Source organism: Canis aureus, chromosome 16 (genome assembly GCF_053574225.1).
Source record: "Canis aureus isolate CA01 chromosome 16, VMU_Caureus_v.1.0, whole genome shotgun sequence".
Classification (NCBI taxonomy): domain Eukaryota; kingdom Metazoa; phylum Chordata; class Mammalia; order Carnivora; family Canidae; genus Canis; species Canis aureus.
In genome coordinates, this window is record NC_135626.1 from 49,953,532 (window position 1) to 49,972,367 (window position 18,836).

Sequence of the window (18,836 nt, forward strand, 5' to 3'; positions counted from 1 at the left end):
TGGCGATATAGCTTAAGTTTATGGTTTCTTCCTTGTGACTCCTGATAGCTTGTTTGCTGAGCGTGCTTACTACTGTAGCTCACTCTAGAGGTTGCACTTGTGACCTAGCAGCAGAATGGGGGAGGTGTGGGTTTAGCACTTGGCCATTGGAGATGCTAGACAACTACAGGGAGATCCCAAGGAGTGGTACTCCCAAAGGCCCATGGGTCGACTTCCTGCTGAGCACAATCTCTTTAAAGCCAGTTGAAATTTGTCTCTCTGCCTCTTTCCCAGTCAGAGAGCAACCACCTTAATGCTCCGGATGCTGGTGGAGAGAAATAGGGTTTTCCAGCTGGTCCTGATGTGCTGGGGTGGGTAGCCAGGCACTCACTCACTGCTTTCCTTTCCCTTGTGGGAGAGGTCATGGTGGCCAATATATCTCTCCTTGAGATAATTACTGCCTCCACTGTGGCCAAACTCATATTTTTCTTTTCTCTTTCTTTTTCTCTGATGGTGTGCTGGAGTCTCCCTTCAGGAAGGCTGGATTTCTGAAAGGTCTCATGCCTGGATCAGCACTCACCTGATCTTTGCCTGACAGCAATGAGAGAGGTGTAGGCAGTTTTGCTGACTGTTGGTTCTGCAGCCTTGTTGGGTGGTTGTCTGTCTCTTACCAATTGCATTGGTGAGTGAGGAGTGAGACTCCTCCTGGGTCCCTTGCGGCAAGGTGCCAGTTTCCAAAACACTCACACAGGTACTCTTGTTTGTGTGTGGGTGTACAACTCATTGATTAAAAAGGGGGATTAAAGAGGAGAAACAACTTGTGCCATGTTGGTGATGTCATTCCTTTTAAAAATTTTTAATGGGACTTTAAATAGTTACACTTCCAGAATTTTATATAATAACTCACAAGGCCAATATTCTCTGAAATCTAAATGCAGTGCCTGAAATGCTTACCATCCAGTGGCAGTATGTTCAGTAGATCCAGGCTTTCTTTCCTTGTTAGTTCAATTCCTACATTTTCCAGATAGAGTTGTGTGTCACTGGCATTAATTTTACCACCTTTAAAAAGATGGGAAATATGTACATTTTCATATCTACTTTAAGATAGTTATAATAAAAGAGCAGTATTTCAACTTGCTAGAGATGTAACTGCAGAAGAACAAGGAGACAATGAAGCCTATCTAACTATCACAAGAAGGGGTTAAGAGATAACATGTTTCCTTTAAGCCTCATCAAAAGAATGCTTTTATTACTGCTCTAAAAAAACAGGGACAAGCCAACCAGCCTATAATAAAATATACTTCTTAAAAAATGATACTTCTAAAACCACAGGTAATAAAAAGTCCATCTACATTCTTAAAAACAAACATGCCATCAGCATATTGGTAAAATAAGGCTTGTGTATAGTTTTGGAATATTGGGATATGCAATTAAAAAATGGTATGTATATACAACAAAGGATCTTAATTTTATATCTTTTCTGTTTTTTTAAAATTTTATATCTTTTCATCATTACTTCTCACTCACCAGAAAATAACTTTGCTGTACTCATAAAGGAGGTCAGTGAAATATTTCCATTCTCTAAAATGCAAATCATAAATCGTATTTAAACAAAACATGTACTATTATTGGGAATAGGGTCCCTTTTTTTCTATGAAAATTTCTAAGTTGTCATTCCTTACATAGAGGAAATATGTTCTTTAAAAAAATTTTTTAATGTCCAACCACCTTATAGAATTCTAAAGAAGTTGTTTTTTTTTAAATTATTTATTATTATTTTTTTAAATTTATTTATTCATGATAGGCACAGTGAGAGAGAGAGGCAGAGACACAGGCAGAGGGAGAAGCAGGCTCCATGCACCGGGAGCCCGACGTGGGACTCGATCCCGGATCTCCAGGATCGCGCCCTGGGCCAAAGGCAGGCGCCAAACCGCTGCGCCACCCAGGGATCCCTAAAGAAGTTGTTTTAACATGCTAACATGATTGTTTGGTATGGTAATTCTTTTCCACTTGATCCTTTTCACTTAAAAGCTATTTCTTTGGGGCCACATTATTAGTCTAAAGTCAGATATCACTGAGCCTCTACTTCAACCCAACCTGACATTCGTATTTGTTAAATGAGAATATGATAGCCTCTATTTGTACATTACATACTAAACAATCCTACTTCCTCACTTGGTTTTGTCAATCTCTGATCTTTTCTGACATCTATTTCAATAACTTCTGTTATTTTCCTCTAAGAGCTCTTTTGATATTCCTAGCTAAATTTAAATCTACCAGTGCCATGTTGGTCCTCTGACAATATTGAGAATAATAATCAGAAGTCATATTTCTCACCATCGAGGATAAAAACTCTATAAGTACTTCTAACTTTCTCAGTGGAATTGAATAAGAATACTCAGATTTCATGAGAATATTTCAAAGATTTTTTTCTGACAGGAAGTGGTAAGTGGTTAAATGAAATACTCACTGTCAATTTTCAGATGATTGTGTAGATCTTGGATTTCTTTCTCTTCAAGATCATAGTTCAAATTTTCCAGAAGGAATTCTATTTTATTATCTAAAATTTTCCCACCTTAATAAAGAGGTAAAATTAAAATGTGAAACTATGTCTAAAATTAAAAATTCTAGATAAGTCTATGCATCAAACCCCAATGGGAAAGAGGAAAGCAAAGTTCAATGCAGATGTTCAAGGAAAACATAAAACTAAGGGGTCAAGGGATAGGGCTGGGGAATGTGAAGAAAAGAACATGTCCTTTACATGTTACAATACACTTTGCTAAAACTTGTTGTAGACTTCTAAAGCAAATAAAAGAAATGAGGCCTATTACTCATTCTTCATTTATTATTCATAAAGGAATATGTCAGAAACAATAGCTATAATTCTGGTTCCTGAGTTTGTAGCCTGCTCTTATAACAGTAAGTTATTTCTACAAACTTAGTGATTACTTGAGCTTGAGTTATAAGTCATAAAGGAGAATGAAAAAGGTTAATAGCCTAATTGTTATATTTAACAGAATAGGCTCAAATATGGGTTTAAATCCTCTTCCCAAGTTCAAACTGTGTGACCTTACGCAAGTGAGTTAATATCTTCCATCTGTAAAATGGTGCTAATATAAGCACATGATCTCTTAGGAGTTTTGTGATAATTAAATGAGTTGCTAGATGTATTTAGGATAGTGCCTGGCATTATAATCAAGAGAAATTAGCTATTGTTATCATTAAGCAATTAAAGGGATTTCCAAAAAGAAGCACAAAACTTAAAGATCTCATTTTCACTTGACTTCTTATAATGCTTATCACTCACCTTGGAAAGTCTTTAAGCCATGTAGCAATCGACTGTGATATACCTTTCCATCAGCTATAAGAAAAGTCATAATTGATGTAACAGAGAAAGTAAAACAGCAATTCATAACAAGAGTACAGATTATTATTTTTTAAACATTTATGTATTTATTTTAGAGAGAGAGAGAGAGAGCATGAGTGTGGGGTAGGGGCAGTGGGAGATGCAGAGGGGAAGCAGACTCCCCGCTGAGCACAGAACCCAACTACACTGGGCTCTATTCCAGGACTCTGGCCAAAACCAAGAGTTGGATGTTTAACCTAGGTGCCCCTAGACTATTTCTTAAAGACATAATGTCCCATGATTGGCTTTACAAATTTATCTAATTTCTTATTCACACATCCTTCTCTTTTTTGGCTTTAAGAATAAAGGGAAGGGAGGCGGGGCAAGATGGTGGAAGAGTAGGGTCCCCAAGTCACCTGTCCCCACCAAATTACCTAGATAACCTTAAAATCATCCTGAAAATCTACGAATTCAGCCTGAGATTTAAAGAGAGAACAGCTGGAATGCTACAGTGAGAAGAGTTCGCGCTTCTATCAAGGTAGGAAGACGGGGAAAAAAGAAATAAAGAAACAAAAGGCATCCAAGGGGGAGGGGCCCCGCGAGGAGCCGGGCTAAGGCTGGGACGAGTGTCCCCAGGACAGGAAAGCACCAACAGGGAGAAGCAGGAGCTTCACGGGCGGAAAGGTGCTCACAGAGAGTTAGAGCAGGACCCCGGGGGGGTGGGATGCCCTCAGGCTCCCTGGGATACTAACAGACACCTGCGCCCCAGGGAGAGCACCACACCCCGTGGCTGAGCTCCCTAAAGGGCTGCAGTGTGCGCCCTGCGGCCTGGGAGCAGCTCGGAGTGGCTCAGGAAGCTGCCCTGCCGGGAGCACCAATCCACCAGCGCAGGCCCGGGAGCACAGGGCACCGGGGACACAGCCCAGGATCCGGCCTCCCCCAGGACAGGCAGAGGCCAGTAGGGCACAGGACAGCAAGGACACTCCTGCCCCAAGCTGAGCGGATCAGTGGCCCTGCCCCCCGGAGCATCCAGGCCCTGCAGGCTGAGAGCTCTGTAGTGACTGCGGGAGCTGAATCCAGGGCTCCAGAGCTGGCCGCTGCCACTGTTGCTGTTCCTCCTGGGGCCTCACAGGGTAAACAACCCCCACTGAACCTCACAGTGGCCTCACAGGATAAACAGGATAAACATCACTCACTGAGCCCTGTACCAGGCAGGGGGCAGAGCAGCTCCTCCAAGTGCTAACACCTGAAAATCAGCACAACAGGCCCCTCCCCCCAGAAGACCAGCTAGACAAACGGGGGAAAAACAAATTATTAACCAAGCAGCACTGGAAAGTTCCAGGGGAAGTCAAGGGACTAACAGTATACAGAATCAGAGGATACTCCCCCTTGTTTTTTGTTTTTGTTTTTTTTTCTTTTTGATTTCTGTGCTTCCCCCTCCCCTTTTTTCTTTTTTTTTTTCTCTTTTTCTTTTTTCTTTTTTTTCTCTTTTTCTTTCCTTCTTCCTCTTCTCTCTTTTTCTCCTTTTCCCAATACAACTTGTTTTTGGCCACTCTGCTCTGAGCAAAATGAGTAGAAGGAAAACCTCACCTCAAAAGAAAGAATCAGAAACAGTCCTCTCTCCCACAGAGTTACAAAATCCAATTACAATTCAATGTCAGAAAGCCAATTCAGAAGCACTATTATACAGCTACTGGTGGCTCTAGAAAAAAGCATAAAGGACTCAACAGACTTCATGACTGCAGAATTTAGATCTAATCAGGCAGAAATTAAAAATCAATTGAATGAGATGCAATCCACACTAGAGGTCCTAACGACGAGGGTTAACGAGGTGGAAGAACGAGTGAGTGACATAGAAGACAAGTTGATGGCAAAGAGGGAAACTGAGGAGAAAAGAAACAAACAATTAAAAGATCATGAGGACAGATTAAGGGAAATAAGTGACAGCCTGAGGAAGAAAAACCTACATTTAATTGGGGTTCCTGAGGGCGCTGAAAGGGCCAGAGGGCCAGAATATGTATTTGAACAAATCCTAGCTGAAAACTTTCCTAATCTGGGAAGGGAAACAGGCATTCAGATCCAGGAAATAGAGAGATCCCCCCCCCTAAAATCAATAAAAACCGTTCAACACCTCAACATCTAATAGTTAAGCTTGCAAATTCCAAAGATAAAGAGAAGATCCTTAAAGCAGCAAGAGACAAGAAATCCCTGACTTTTATGGGGAGGAGTATTAGGGTAACAACAGACCTCTCCACAGAGACCTGGCAGGCCAGAAAGGGCTGACAAGATATATTCAGGGTCCTAAATGAGAAAAAAATGCAACCGAGAATACTTTATCCAGCAAGGCTCTCATTCAGAATGGAAGGAGAGATAAAGAGCTTCCAAGACAGGCAGGAACTAAAAGAGTATGTGACCTCCAAACCAGCTCTGCAAGAAATTCTAAGGGGGACTCTTAAAATTCCCCATTAAGAAGAAGTCCAATGGAACAATCCACAAAAACAGGGACTGAATAGATATTATGATGACACTAAACTCATATCTTTCAATAGTAACTCTGAACGTGAATGGGCTTAATGACCCCATCAAAAGGTGCAGGGTGTCAGACTGGATGAAAAAGCAAGACCCATCTATTTGCTGTCTACAAGAGACTCATTTTAGACAGAAGGACACCTACAGCCTGAAAATAAAAGGTTGGAGAACCATTTTCCATTCAAATGGTCCTCAAAAGAAAGCAGGGGTAACCATCCTCATATCAGATAAATTAAAGTTTATCCCAAAGACTGTAGTAAGAGATGAAGAGGGACACAATCTCATACTTAAAGGATCTATCCAACAAGAGGACTTAACAATCATCAATATATATGCCCCGAATGTGGGACCTGCCAAATATATCAATCAATTAATAACCAAAATTAAGACATACTTAGATAATAATACACTTATACTTGGTGACTTTAATCTAGCACTTTCTACACCTGATAGGTCTTCTAAACACAACATCTCCAAAGAAACGAGAGCTTTAAATGATACATTGGACCAGATGGATTTCACAGATATCTACAGAACTTTACATCCAAACTCAACTGAATACACATTCCTCTCAAGTGCACATGGAACTTTCTCCAGACTAGACTACATACTGGGTCACAAATCAGGTCTGAACTGATACCAAACGATTGGGATCGTCCCCTGCATATTCTCAGACCATAATGCCTTGAAATTAGAACTAAATCACAACAAGAAGTTTGGAAGGACCTCAAACACGTGGAGGTTAAGGACTATCTTGCTAAAAGATGAAAGGGTCAACCAGGAAATCAAGGAAGAATTAAAAAGATTCATGGAAACAAATGAGAATGAAGATACAACCATTCAAAATCTTTGGGATACAGCAAAAGCAGTCCTGAGGGGGAAATACATCACAATACAAGCATCCACCCAAAAACTGGAAAGAACTCAAATACAAAAGCTAACCTTACACCTAAAGGAGCTAGAGAAAAAACAGCAAATAGATCCTACACCCAGGAGAAGAAGAGAGTTAATAAAGATTCAAGCAGAACTCAACGAAATCGAGACCAGAAGAACTGTGGAACAGATCAACAAAACCAGGAGTTGGTTCTTTGAAAGAATTAATAAGATAAACCATTAGTCAGCCTTATTAAAAAGAAGAGAGAGAAGACTCAAATTAATAAAATCATGAATGAGGGATCCCTGGGTGGCTCAGCGGTTTAGCACCTGCCTTTGGCCCAGGGCACAGTCCTGGAATCCCAGGATCAAGTCCCGTTTTGGGCTCCCGGCATGGAGCCTGTATCTCTCTCTGCCTGTGTCTCTGCCTCTCTCTCTCTCTGTCTGTCTATCATGAATAAATAAATAAAATCTTTAAAAAAATAAAATCATGAATAGAAAGAGGAGATCACTACCAACACCAAGGAAATACAAACGATTTTAAAAACATATTATGAACAGCTCTACGCCAATAAATTAGGCAATCTAGAAGAAATGGACGCATTCCTGGAAAGCCACAAACTACCAAAACTGGAACAGGAAGAAATAGAAAACCTGAACAGGCCAATAACCAGGGAGGAAATTGAAGCAGTCATCAAAAACCTCCCAAGACACAAAAGTCCAGGGCCAGATGGCTTCCCTGGGGAATTCTATCAAACGTTTAAAGAAGAAAGCATACCTATTCTACTAAAACTGTTTGGAAAGATAGAAAGAGATGGAGTACTTCCAAATTCGTTCTATGAGGCCAGCATCACCTTAATTCCGAAACCAGACAAAGACCCCACCAAAAAGGAGAATTATAGACCAATATCCCTGATGAACATGGATGCAAAAATTCTCAACAAGATACTTGCCAATAGGATCCAACAGTACATTAAGAAGATTATTCATCATGACCAAGTAGGATTTATTCCTGGGACACAAGGCTGGTTCAACACTGGTAAAACAATCAATGTGATTCATCATATCAGCAAAAGAAAAACCAAGAACCATAGGATCCTCTCAATAGATGCAGAGAAAGCATTTGACAAAATACAGCATCCGTTCCTGATCAAACTCTTCAGAGTGTAGGGATAGAGAAAACATTCCTCAGCATCTTAAAAGCCATCTACGAAAGCCCACAGCAAATATCATTCTCAATGGGGAAGTACTGGGAGCCTTTCCCCTAAGATCAGGAACAAGACAGGGATGTCCACTCTCACCACTGCTATTCAACATAGTACTGGAAGTCCTAGCCTCAGCTATCAGACAACAAAAAGACATTAAAGGCATTCAAATTGGCAAAGAAGAAGTCAAACTCTCCCTCTTCGCAATGATATGATACTCTACATAGAAAACCCAAAAGTCTCCACCCCAAGATTGCTAGAACTCATACAGCAATTCGGTAGCATGGCAGGATACAAAATCAATGCCCAGAAATCAGTGGCATTTCTATACACTAACAATGAGACTGAAGAAAGAGAAATTAAGGAGTCAATCCCATTTACAATTGCACCCAAAAGCATAAGATACCTAGGAATAAACCTAACCAAAGAGGTAAAGGATCTATACCCTCAAAACTATAGAACACTTCTGAAAGAAATTGAGGAAGACACAAAGAGATGGAAAAATATTCCATGCTCATGGATTGGCAGAATATTGTGAAAATGTCAATGTTAACCAGGGCAATTTACACGTTTAAAGCAATCCCTATCAAAATACCATGGACTTTCTTCAGAGAGTTAGAACAAATTATTTTAAGATTTGTGTGGAATCAGAAAAGACCCCGAATAGCCAGGGGAATTTTAAAAAAGAAAACCAAAGTTGGGGGCATCACAATGCCAGATTTCAGGTTGTACTACAAAGCTGTGGTCATCAAGACAGTGTGGTACTGGCACAAAAACAGACATATAGATCAATGGAACAGAATAGAGAACCCAGAAGCGGACCCTCAACTTTATGGCCAACTAATATTTGATAAAGGAGGAAAGACTATCCATTGGAAGAAAGACAGTCTCTTCAATAAATGGTGCTGGGAAAATTGGACATCCACATGCAGAAGAATGAAACTAGACCACTCTCTTTCACCATACACAAACATCAACTCAAAATGGATGAAAGATCTAAATGTGAGACAAGATTCCATCAAAATCCTAGAGGAGAACACAGGCAACACCCTTTTTGAACTTGGCCACAGTAACTTCTTGCAAGATACATCCACGAAGGCAAAAGAAACAAAAGCAAAAATGAACTATTGGGACTTCATCAAGATAAGAAGCTTTTGCACAGCAAAGGATACAGTCAACAAAACTAAAAGACAACCTACAGAATGGGAGAAGATATTTGCAAATGACCTATCAGATAAAGGGCTAGTATCCAAGATCTATAAAGAACTTCTTAAACTCAACACCAAAGAAACAAACAATCCAATCATGAAATGGGCAAAAGACATGAAGAGAAATCTCACAGAGGAAGACATAGACATGGCCAACATGCACATGAGAAAATGCTCCACATCACCTGCCATCAGGGAAATACAAATCAAAATCACAATGAGATACTACCTCACACCAGTGAGAATGGGGCAAATTAACAAGGCAGGAACCCACAAATGTTGGAGAGGATGCGGAGAAAAGGGAACCCTCTTACACTGTTGGTGGGAATGTGAACCGGTGCAGCCACTATGGAAAACTGTGTGGAGGTTCCTCAAAGAGTTAAAAATAAATCTGCCCTACGACCCAGCATTTGCACTGCTGGGGATTTACCCCAAAGATACAGATGCAATGAGGGATCCCTGGGTGGCGCAGCGGTTTGGCGCCTGCCTTTGGCCCAGGGCGCGGTCCTGGAGACCCAGGATCGAATCCCACGTCGGGCTCTCGGTGCATGGAGCCTGCTTCTCCCTCTGCCTATGTCCCTGCCTCTCTCTCTCTCTGTGACTGTCATAAATAAATAAAAATGTTAAAAAAAAAAAAAAAGATACAGATGCAATGAAACGCCGGGACACCTGCACCTCGATGTTTCTAGCAGCAATGTCCACAATAGCCAAACTGTGGAAGGAGCCTCAGTGTCCATCGAAAGATGAATGGATAAAGAAGATGTGGTTTATGTATACAATGGAATATTACTCAGCTATTAGAAATGACAAATACCCACCATTTGCTTCGTCGTGGATGGAACTGGAGGGTATTATGCTGAGTGAAATAAGTGAGTCAGAGAAGGACAAAGATTATATGGTCTCATTCATTTGGGGAATATAAATAATAGTGAAAGGGAATAGAGGGGAAGGGAGAAGAAATGGGTAGGAAATATCAGAAAGGGAGACAGAACATGGAAGACTCCTAACTCTGGAAAACGATCTAGGGGTGGTGGAAGGGGAGGAGGGCGGGGGTTGGGGGTAACTGGGTGGCGCGCACTGAGTGGGGCACTTGACGGAATGAGCACTGGGTGTTATTCTGTATGTTGGCAAATTGAACACCATTAAAAAATAAATTTATTATTTAAAAAAAGAATAAAGGGAAGGAAGAGAGTAAGAATTTAAATTTATCCATTTTACAGTTCTAAAACTTTACATCTCTTTGATTTGACACTTTTTACCTGACTTCCTCTCTTTTTTTCTCCCACTTCTTTCTCACTATGTTTTAGGACTGTCAGACATTTCATAGTTAATATCCTGAATTAAAATTTATCACTTTAAAAATCTTAATTTCTTTTTTTTAACTTTATTTATTTATGATAGTCACACACACACAGAGAGAGAGAGAGAGAGAGAGGCAGAGACACAGGCAGAGGGAGAAGCAGGCTCCATGCACCAGAAGCCCGACGTGGGTCTCGATCCCGGGTCTCCAGGATCACGCCCTGGGCCAAAGGCAGGCGCTAAACCGCTGCACCACCCAGGGATCCCAAAAATCCTAATTTCTTTATGAAGTTCTAAATCACAATACAGCCAGTTCCATCCCCTACAGTAGCCTCCATGAATGCAAGGATTTTTGTCTTTAATCCCACAACCTAAGAAGTTCTCAATAAATACATTGAATATAAATATATATTTACTAAATTTTTATTTATTAATTTATTTTTTAATTTTAATTTTATTTTTTTAAATTGGAGTTCAATTTGCCAACATACAGCATATCACCCAGTGCTCATCTCGTCAAGTGCCCCCCTCAGTGTCTGTCACCCAGTCACCCCAACCCCCTGCCCACCTCCCTTTCCACTATCCCTTGTTTGTTTCCCAGAGTTAGGAGTCTCTCATGTTCTTTCACCCTCTCTGATATTTTCACTCATTTTCTCTCCTTTCCCCTTTATTCCCTTTCACTCTTGATATTCCCCAAATGAATGAGACCATATAATGTTTGTCCTTCTCCAATTAATAAATGTTTAATGATTCCCTACCTACCCCAACAATATATATACTCAAAATATATTTTCCTAAAGGCCATAGCAGTATCATAAATGCTTACAAGTAATTGGCAGAGTTCTTAGCAGCTTCCAGCGTTCCTTAGGTGTGAGTTCTAGCCCTGTGTTTTTCAAAATGTCACTTACTTCATCAACATGAATCTTGATTCATTTGAAAAGATGGAAATTATAGACTGATGAAAATTTAAGAATTATGAATGATTCTTAATTATGAATTTCATCGAAGTTTAATTGCAGAATTGAGAGCAGGGTTGATAAAAGTGCTGAGTCAGTACTCTAAGGGAATGTCAAAAACAGAACTAAATCTCATAATTCTGGAGAGCATACTTTCTGAATGCTCTAATATAATAAAAGTGGGATAAATAAAAACTCTGAAATGGGAGTTGTATAAGAGACTAGAACCACTTATACAAAGGCTTATATAAATTACTCTATAAAGATGGCATGTATATTACTTTTTATTTGCCTATGTGATAAGTTATTCAGAAAAAGGATTTATACTAATGTTTTATCATGCCAATTATTGTGGTAACATAGATTTTTGGCTGTTCAAACAATGGAAAGTGATATGCATTATTGAGGGGATCCCTGGGTGGCGCAGCGGTTTGGCGCCTGCCTTTGGCCCAGGGCGCGATCCTGGAGACCCGGGATCGAATCCCACGTCGGGCTCCCGGTGCACGGAGCCTGCTTCTCCCTCTGCCTGTGTCTCTGAGCCTCTCTCTCTCTCTCTGTGACTATCATGAATAAATAGATATGCATTATTGAAAAAAAATCCAGAGAATATAAGATATTTTACTAAGATATAAAAAATCAGTAGTTTGCTCAAAAAGCATATAGCCCCAAACCAATCTGGATCATTATATAAAAGATACCACTAATGTACCAACAAGAATAACAATGTCAGTATCAGGAATAAAATGTTTAAAAGCATAATAGAAAAGCATCAGGATATTGGTATTTAAAATGACTTTTCCCTATAAGATTTCACTCACCTTTGAATGGCCTTACATTTTCCATGAGTGTATTCAGTTTAACCTTTTCACCTGTAAGATAATGTGCAAACAAGACCCAGCCATAATGACTCAGATCCAGAAAACATTATAAAAACTTTATATTGTAGAACATAACACTGAAATTTAAAAATTTATCCAAATTTGTTTTATAAATGTATCCCAGATAAGCATGGAATTGAAGAATCAAATTATAAATATGATAAATATATAACACAAAAGAAAAAATTGTAGTATAAAATTCTATACATAGCAGTGCTAGGAAGTTCTTTTTGTTTGCTTTTAGTTTCAGTTGTACAATTTACTGATTTAACACTTCAATACATTATCCTGTGCTCATCACAAGTGCACTCCTTAATCCCCATCACCTATTTAACCCATACACCTATCCACCTTCCCTCTGGTAACCATCAGTTTGTTAGATATAGTTAAAAGTCAGTTTCTTGGTTTTCCTCTCTCTTTTCTTTTCCCAAGATTGATTGTTTTGTTTCTTCATTTGCACAGATGAGTGAAATTGTATGGTATTTGTCTTTCTTTGACTGACTTATTTCACTTAGCATAATTCTCTCTAGCTCCATCCACGTCATTGCAAATGGCAGGATTTCATTCTTTTTTTATGGCTAATATTCCATTATATATTTAAATACATTAAATACATACCCCATCTTCTTTTTTAAAATTTATTTATGATAGTCACACAGAGAGAGAGAGAGAGAGAGGCAGAGACATAGGCAGAGGGAGAAGCAGGCTCCATGCACAGGGAGCCCGACATGGGATTCAATCCCAGGTCTCCAGGATTGCGCCCTGTGCCAAAGGCAGGCGCTAAACTGCTGCGCCACCCAGGGATCCCCATACCCCATCTTCTTTATCCATTCATCAATCCATGGACATTTGGGCTCTTTTCATAGTTTGGCTATTGTTGATAATGCTGCTATAAATATTGTGGTGCATGTGTCCCTTTAAATTAGTATTTTTGTATTCTTTGCTGGTAAATACCAGCAGTGTTAGGAAGTTTTATTATTATTATTATTATTATTATTATTATTATTATTATTTTATATATGTATATTTTTTATTGGAGTTTGATTTGCCAACATATAATATAATACCCAGTGCTCATCCCATCAAGTGCCCTCCTCAGTGCCCATCACCCAGTCACCCAACCCCCGCCCACTCCCTTTCACTACCCCTTGTTCATTTTCCAGAGTTAGGAGTCTCTCATGTTTTGTTACTCTCTCCAATTTTTCCCACTCATTTTCTCTCCTTTCCTCTAAAATCTCTTTCATTATTTTTTAGCTAGGCAGTTTTAAAAGCATTGCTGGGCCTGCTTTCCATTCGGCTTATTCTACTTTAGAATCCAGGAGTACTCTGATGTTTGGCCACCTTACTATCACAGGATTTAAAAGCAATGTATATTATAGTGGGTTCACCTACCTAAAATATTGTAGATGGCTACTTCCATGTGCAATGCTTACTCAGCACATTCTTTATGCTTACAATTCCACAGCCATCAAGATTTCCAATTTTTTCTTTTTTTTCCAATCTTTTCTGAATCCTTCATTTAATTTGTGTGATTACTGGTTGAAAATCCTCATTTCTCAGGCCATATTACACAGCCCCCTGAAGGTATCACTCATATCATTGTCTTTGAAGCACTGCTTACCTCTCTTATACAAGGCTATATTATTTAGTAGATAGGACAAAACTTTGAAGTTATATAAACCTATATAGACTTTTACAGGGTTGACAACTTCTCTCTGCTACTTAGCAGTCACGTGGCTTTGAGCAAGTCAATTGACTTCTGTGGCTGACCCTCAATTTCCAATCAGGGAAACTAAGATAACAATCTATTTCTCAAAGTTGTTTGAGGACTATTTATTTAGTATTATTTAGCATACTTCAAGTGCCAAATACTGTTTGTGGCATATAGCAGGCATTTAATACTTTATAATTATTGAGGAATGATGTCAGCATCATGGCAGCATAAGACATCCCTCTTTCTTGTCCCCCTTTTTAACTACTAAATTCAGCATCTATTTATGAACAGAAATATCTCTGTGGGCATTATGGGATCCAGCACCATATACCAAGAAACCCCGCAGGAATTTGCCCACATGGGTATTGAGTAACAAGGAGAAAGACTTTAGTGCAGGCGGCAGAATCAGTAGGAACTTGCCAACCAGCCACAGCTCCTCTCAGTTGTGGTTGGGAAAATTCAGGAGAGTGATGACTTGGGCAGACACCCACAAAGAGAGGGCTTTGTGGAGGTCCAGCTTTTAAGAGGAGAGATTCCAGCCCTCCACAGGATCTAACAATGAGTTTGGAGGCATTGGAGAGGTAAGGGGAATCCTGACAGTGCTGCCCCACTCCTAAGGCAACAGTGTGCTGGGCTGCACCAGCTGGTGGCAATCTTTCCCTGGGATGGGGATGAGGGGGAGGGAGGGTTGTGATTTCCTAGCTACCCCAGCTATGTGGAATGCTGCTAGAGAAGCCAGTTTTTTTCCTGCAGCACCCAAAGTGTTGAGGTGGGACTTCTATGACTGGGGAAAAGGAGGAGATCAGGAATAGGCAGATAATATTAAAGAGCATTAAACAAGTGTAGTCTCTGCTGACTGCCTTCAAGACTCAGTAGAGAAGCCTGTCCATGAATTGTTGGAGGAACCTCACTGGAAGAACCCCACACCTGGCCTAGGGGCAGTTCCAACACCCATAGTGCTAACCCCACACCCCTAACTCTGCTGCAAGCTTCTTGTGCATACTCCTGAATATAGTGGTGAGAGTAAACAGTGAGTGCCTTCAGAAAACACACTAGGGTCTGTGGGCGAGGGAGAAACCATAAATTTGAGCTTGTAGCTCCACCTTTTGGAAAACAAAAGAGAGGTTTTCAATAGCCAGCCTGGTGTGTTGTAAGAACCAGAGAAGAAACAGAAGGAGCCTCGATGTCCTTCGACAGATGAATGGATAAAGAAGATGTGGTCTATGTATACAGTGGAATATTACTCAGCCATTAGAAATGACGAATACCCACCATTTGCTTCGATGTGGATGGAACTGGAGGGTATTATGCTGGGTGAAGTCAGTCAATCAGAGAAGGATAATCATTATATGCTTTCACTCATATGGGGAAATATAACAAATAGTGAAAGGTATTATAGAGGAAAGGAGGGAAAATGAGTGGGAAATATCAGAGAGGGTGACAAAACATGAGAGACTCCTAACTCTGGGAAACAAACAAAGAGTAGTGGAAGGGGAGGTGGGTGGGGGTGATGGGGTGACGGGCACTGAGGGGGGCATGCATTTGGTGGGATGAGCACTGGGTGTTGTTTTTTATTTTTTTTAAATTTATTTATTCATAGAGACACACACAGAGAAAGAGAGAGAGAGAGAGAAAGAGAGAGGCAGAGGCACAGGGAGAAGTGGGACTCGATCCAGGGTCTCCAGAATCACACCCTGGGCTGCAGGTGGTGCTAAACCGCTGCGCCACCAGGGCTGCCCAGCACTGGGTGTTATACTGTATGTTGGCAAATTGAACTTCAATTAAAAAAAAAAAAAAAAAAAAGAATTCTGCCAGAAGAGGGAGCAAGAAGCATGGAGCAGGTATATCCATATGATGCTGGAGAAAATCCCAGAAATAAGCAGGACCAATGAAAAATATCTCTCATCTGAAGATAATCTTCAAGATAAGTAAAGATTTGGGGAAGTGATTACTTGTCTTTTCTGCCATTATATGTTCCTTTGTTTAGTCTAGTTAAAATTTATGATGATTTAAGGGTTTTTATTTTTTATTTTTTTATTTTTATTTATTTTATTTTTTTTTGTTTTGTTTAATTTTTATTTACTTATGATAGAGAGAGAGAGAGGCAGAGACACAGGCAGAGGGAGAAGCAGGCTCCATGCACCGGGAGCCTGATGTGGGATTCGATCCCGGGTCTCCAGGATCGCGCCCTGGGCCAAAGGCAGGCGCCAAACCGCTGCGCCACCCAGGGATCCCGATTTAAGGGATTTTTACTTTTTTTTTCTGACTGTAAAATTTCTTGACTTTCCTTTGTTTCATTTCTTCACTTGCTTCTTAGATCTGTCAATTTCTAGTTGGCATCTAGGAATTCAGTTCTGCAGGTGGCTGTCACTGTTTTAACAGATTACTGATTTAGACACTAATGATCTGAGGTAATATTTTTTCCCATATGAATACACTTGCAAATTTTATTAGAGGAGCTCACTCTCCCTGAAGGCACAACAACATGCTTACCATCAGTCGGCAGTTGGTTCTGCAGGTCCTCAACTTCCTCACCCTCCAGCTCATAACCCAAGTTTTCCAGGATGCTATTTTAGAGGTGCGACACTTTCCACCTCAGGGAAGAAGAAATAAGGATAAAAAATAACTGTATCCAAGAAAAATACTGGCCATATTCACACACCAACTGAATGGAACAAAGCCAGAGCACAATAACTAAAAAACCCCACAAAACCTGTTTTCAGCTACATGTGGGACATGTTCAACACATTGCACAACAGAGGTTTATTGTGGAAGCCAGAAATAGAATATATTCTGCCAATCTCATCCTAGGGGTTCTTTATATAGTTTGCAGGAAAGATGTATTTAGAAGAAAATAATATATAAATTATATATAATTGTACTTACATATCAATTCCACATACTGTCTTTTTATATTATATTATACATATATATGTAATATATATGGTCAACCTGATTATTTTGGACAATAACTAGAGCTCTGGATAGCAAATAAATTTTGAAACTTTTTCAGGGTCAGAGAACTATAAATTAATTGGATATAGTTGCATCTAAAGTAGATTTACAGGCTAAAGGGATAGTAAAATCAATAATCTAATTATTGTGTAATGGTAAGGTCTTTTAAAAATTAAGGTAAAGTCTGCAGATGTTAGTTTTACTTGCCATTTGTTAAGATTCTCACTTACCAGGAAAAGCTTTTATATAATCAAGCAATGTATTTTTCTTTACCATTCCATCAGCTGTGAAATAAGATACATTTAAGGTAAAAAAAAAAAAAAAAGGTTATATGGATAGTTAAAAAAAGGAGTAGGAAGGGCATAATTTCATAAATATATACTTTAAAAATATCTTAAGTTCTATGCCTACATTTCCCGGGCCCACATACCTCTTCATAAATAAGAAAAAAAATAAAATTCTTAATGTGAACCATCTGTCCATTCTACACTGAAACAAATATACCTTTTTCCTCAAACTGATTTCTCCTTTTCCTTCCTCTACAACCTACTAATTTAGCCTTCTTTTTATCTTTGCCCTGATTAAGCTTCATTACCCTCAGTAATGATACTCTCTTTTTTTTTAAAAGATGTATTTATTTATTCACAAGAGACACACAGAGAGAGGCAGAGATATAGGCAGAGGGAGAAGCAGGCTCCCCAAGGGGAGCCCATGCGGGACTCAATCCCAGGACCTCGGGATCATGCCCTGAGCCAAAGGCAGAGGCTCAACCACTGGGCCACCCAGGCGTCCCTATACTCTTTTTAAAAAGACTTTATTTTTAAGAAATCTCTACACACAATGTGGGGCTTTAACTTAAAACCATGAAATCAAGTGTCACATGCTCTACTGACTGAGCCAGCCAGGCACCCCAGAGTAATGATACTCCTAATGGCAGGGCCCAGGTATGAAGATATTATACCCTCTAATATATACCTAAAATGTCAAAGTCATAATTTCTTTACAACTAAAGTTGATCTTTTTGCCTTTTAGATTTTTATAAGAAACCATTCTTTATATGCTTTCACACTGAAGTTTACACTAGCACAGAGATACTCCATACATACACAGTATGTAAACTACCTACTAGTCATTGGCAACATTTTCAACAACCTCCAGAGCTCTCTATCTGTGAGTTCTATCCCCATGTTTCCCAGCGCTTTGTGTATGTCCTTGGCTTCAACTTTTCCTCCTTTAAAAGAAAGGAATGGTAACAGATGAGAATTGCCTTCTGAATCCAAATGATGAAGTGTCTAAGCTTGCACAGGGTTATCTACAATTATCAGAAGTTATTGTGAGAGTTCTAAATAAAATACTTATTTCTAATGCTCTTAATAACCTCAGAGGAGTTAACCCAAATTGTAGTAAAGGAATATATAGGAGGCAAAGTGATCTAAGTTATGTATAGGCAGCTACCTAATCTAAATTTTATTATCATCACTAAAATCTGTTACTCTTCACTTTGCCTGACTTGTGAGATAGATGATCTTCACTGCCCACATTATTTGTATCCCTGCCAAAATTTCACCTTAAAATTTACTGGGTGATAGTAGATGTTAGTTAAATAAGTGAATGAACAGGTTGCCCATTGGAGTGAATCACAACATGAAAAATGAAGTTTCATAGGAAATATCAGAAAGGGAGACAGAACATGAAGACTCCTAACTCTGGGAAATGAACTAGGGGTGGTGGAAGGGGAGGAGGGCGGGGTGTGGGGGTAACTGGGCGGGCACTGAGGGGGGCACTTGACGGAATGAGCACTGGGTGTTATTCTGTATGTTGGCAAATTGAACACAAATAAAAAATAAATTTATTATTAAAAAAATGAAGTTTCAGAGAATATAGAACTTGTTAT

The 18,836-nt window shown here is 39.6% G+C and overlaps 1 protein-coding gene across 3 annotated transcripts in view; it reads right to left on the reverse strand.

Moving 5' to 3' along the window:
* The window catches only part of LOC144286877 (uncharacterized), a 63,479-nt gene that overhangs the window by 13,287 nt on the left and 31,356 nt on the right, over positions 1-18,836 (reverse strand). For 2 of the 3 annotated variants that reach the window (XM_077853946.1, XM_077853948.1), the window contains exons 1-5: positions 16,481-16,587; positions 12,214-12,264; positions 3,287-3,340; positions 2,450-2,554; positions 934-1,038 (exon numbers count right to left, since the gene is read on the reverse strand). In XM_077853946.1, the coding sequence (XP_077710072.1) occupies positions 934-1,038; positions 2,450-2,554; positions 3,287-3,340; positions 12,214-12,238 (289 nt within the window). In that variant the 5' untranslated portion in view covers positions 12,239-12,264; positions 16,481-16,587. Of the gene's footprint in view, positions 1-933; positions 1,039-2,449; positions 2,555-3,286; positions 3,341-12,213; positions 12,265-16,480; positions 16,588-17,172; positions 17,227-18,836 lie in introns of those variants that run through there. The other variant, XM_077853947.1, reaches the window with a different exon arrangement.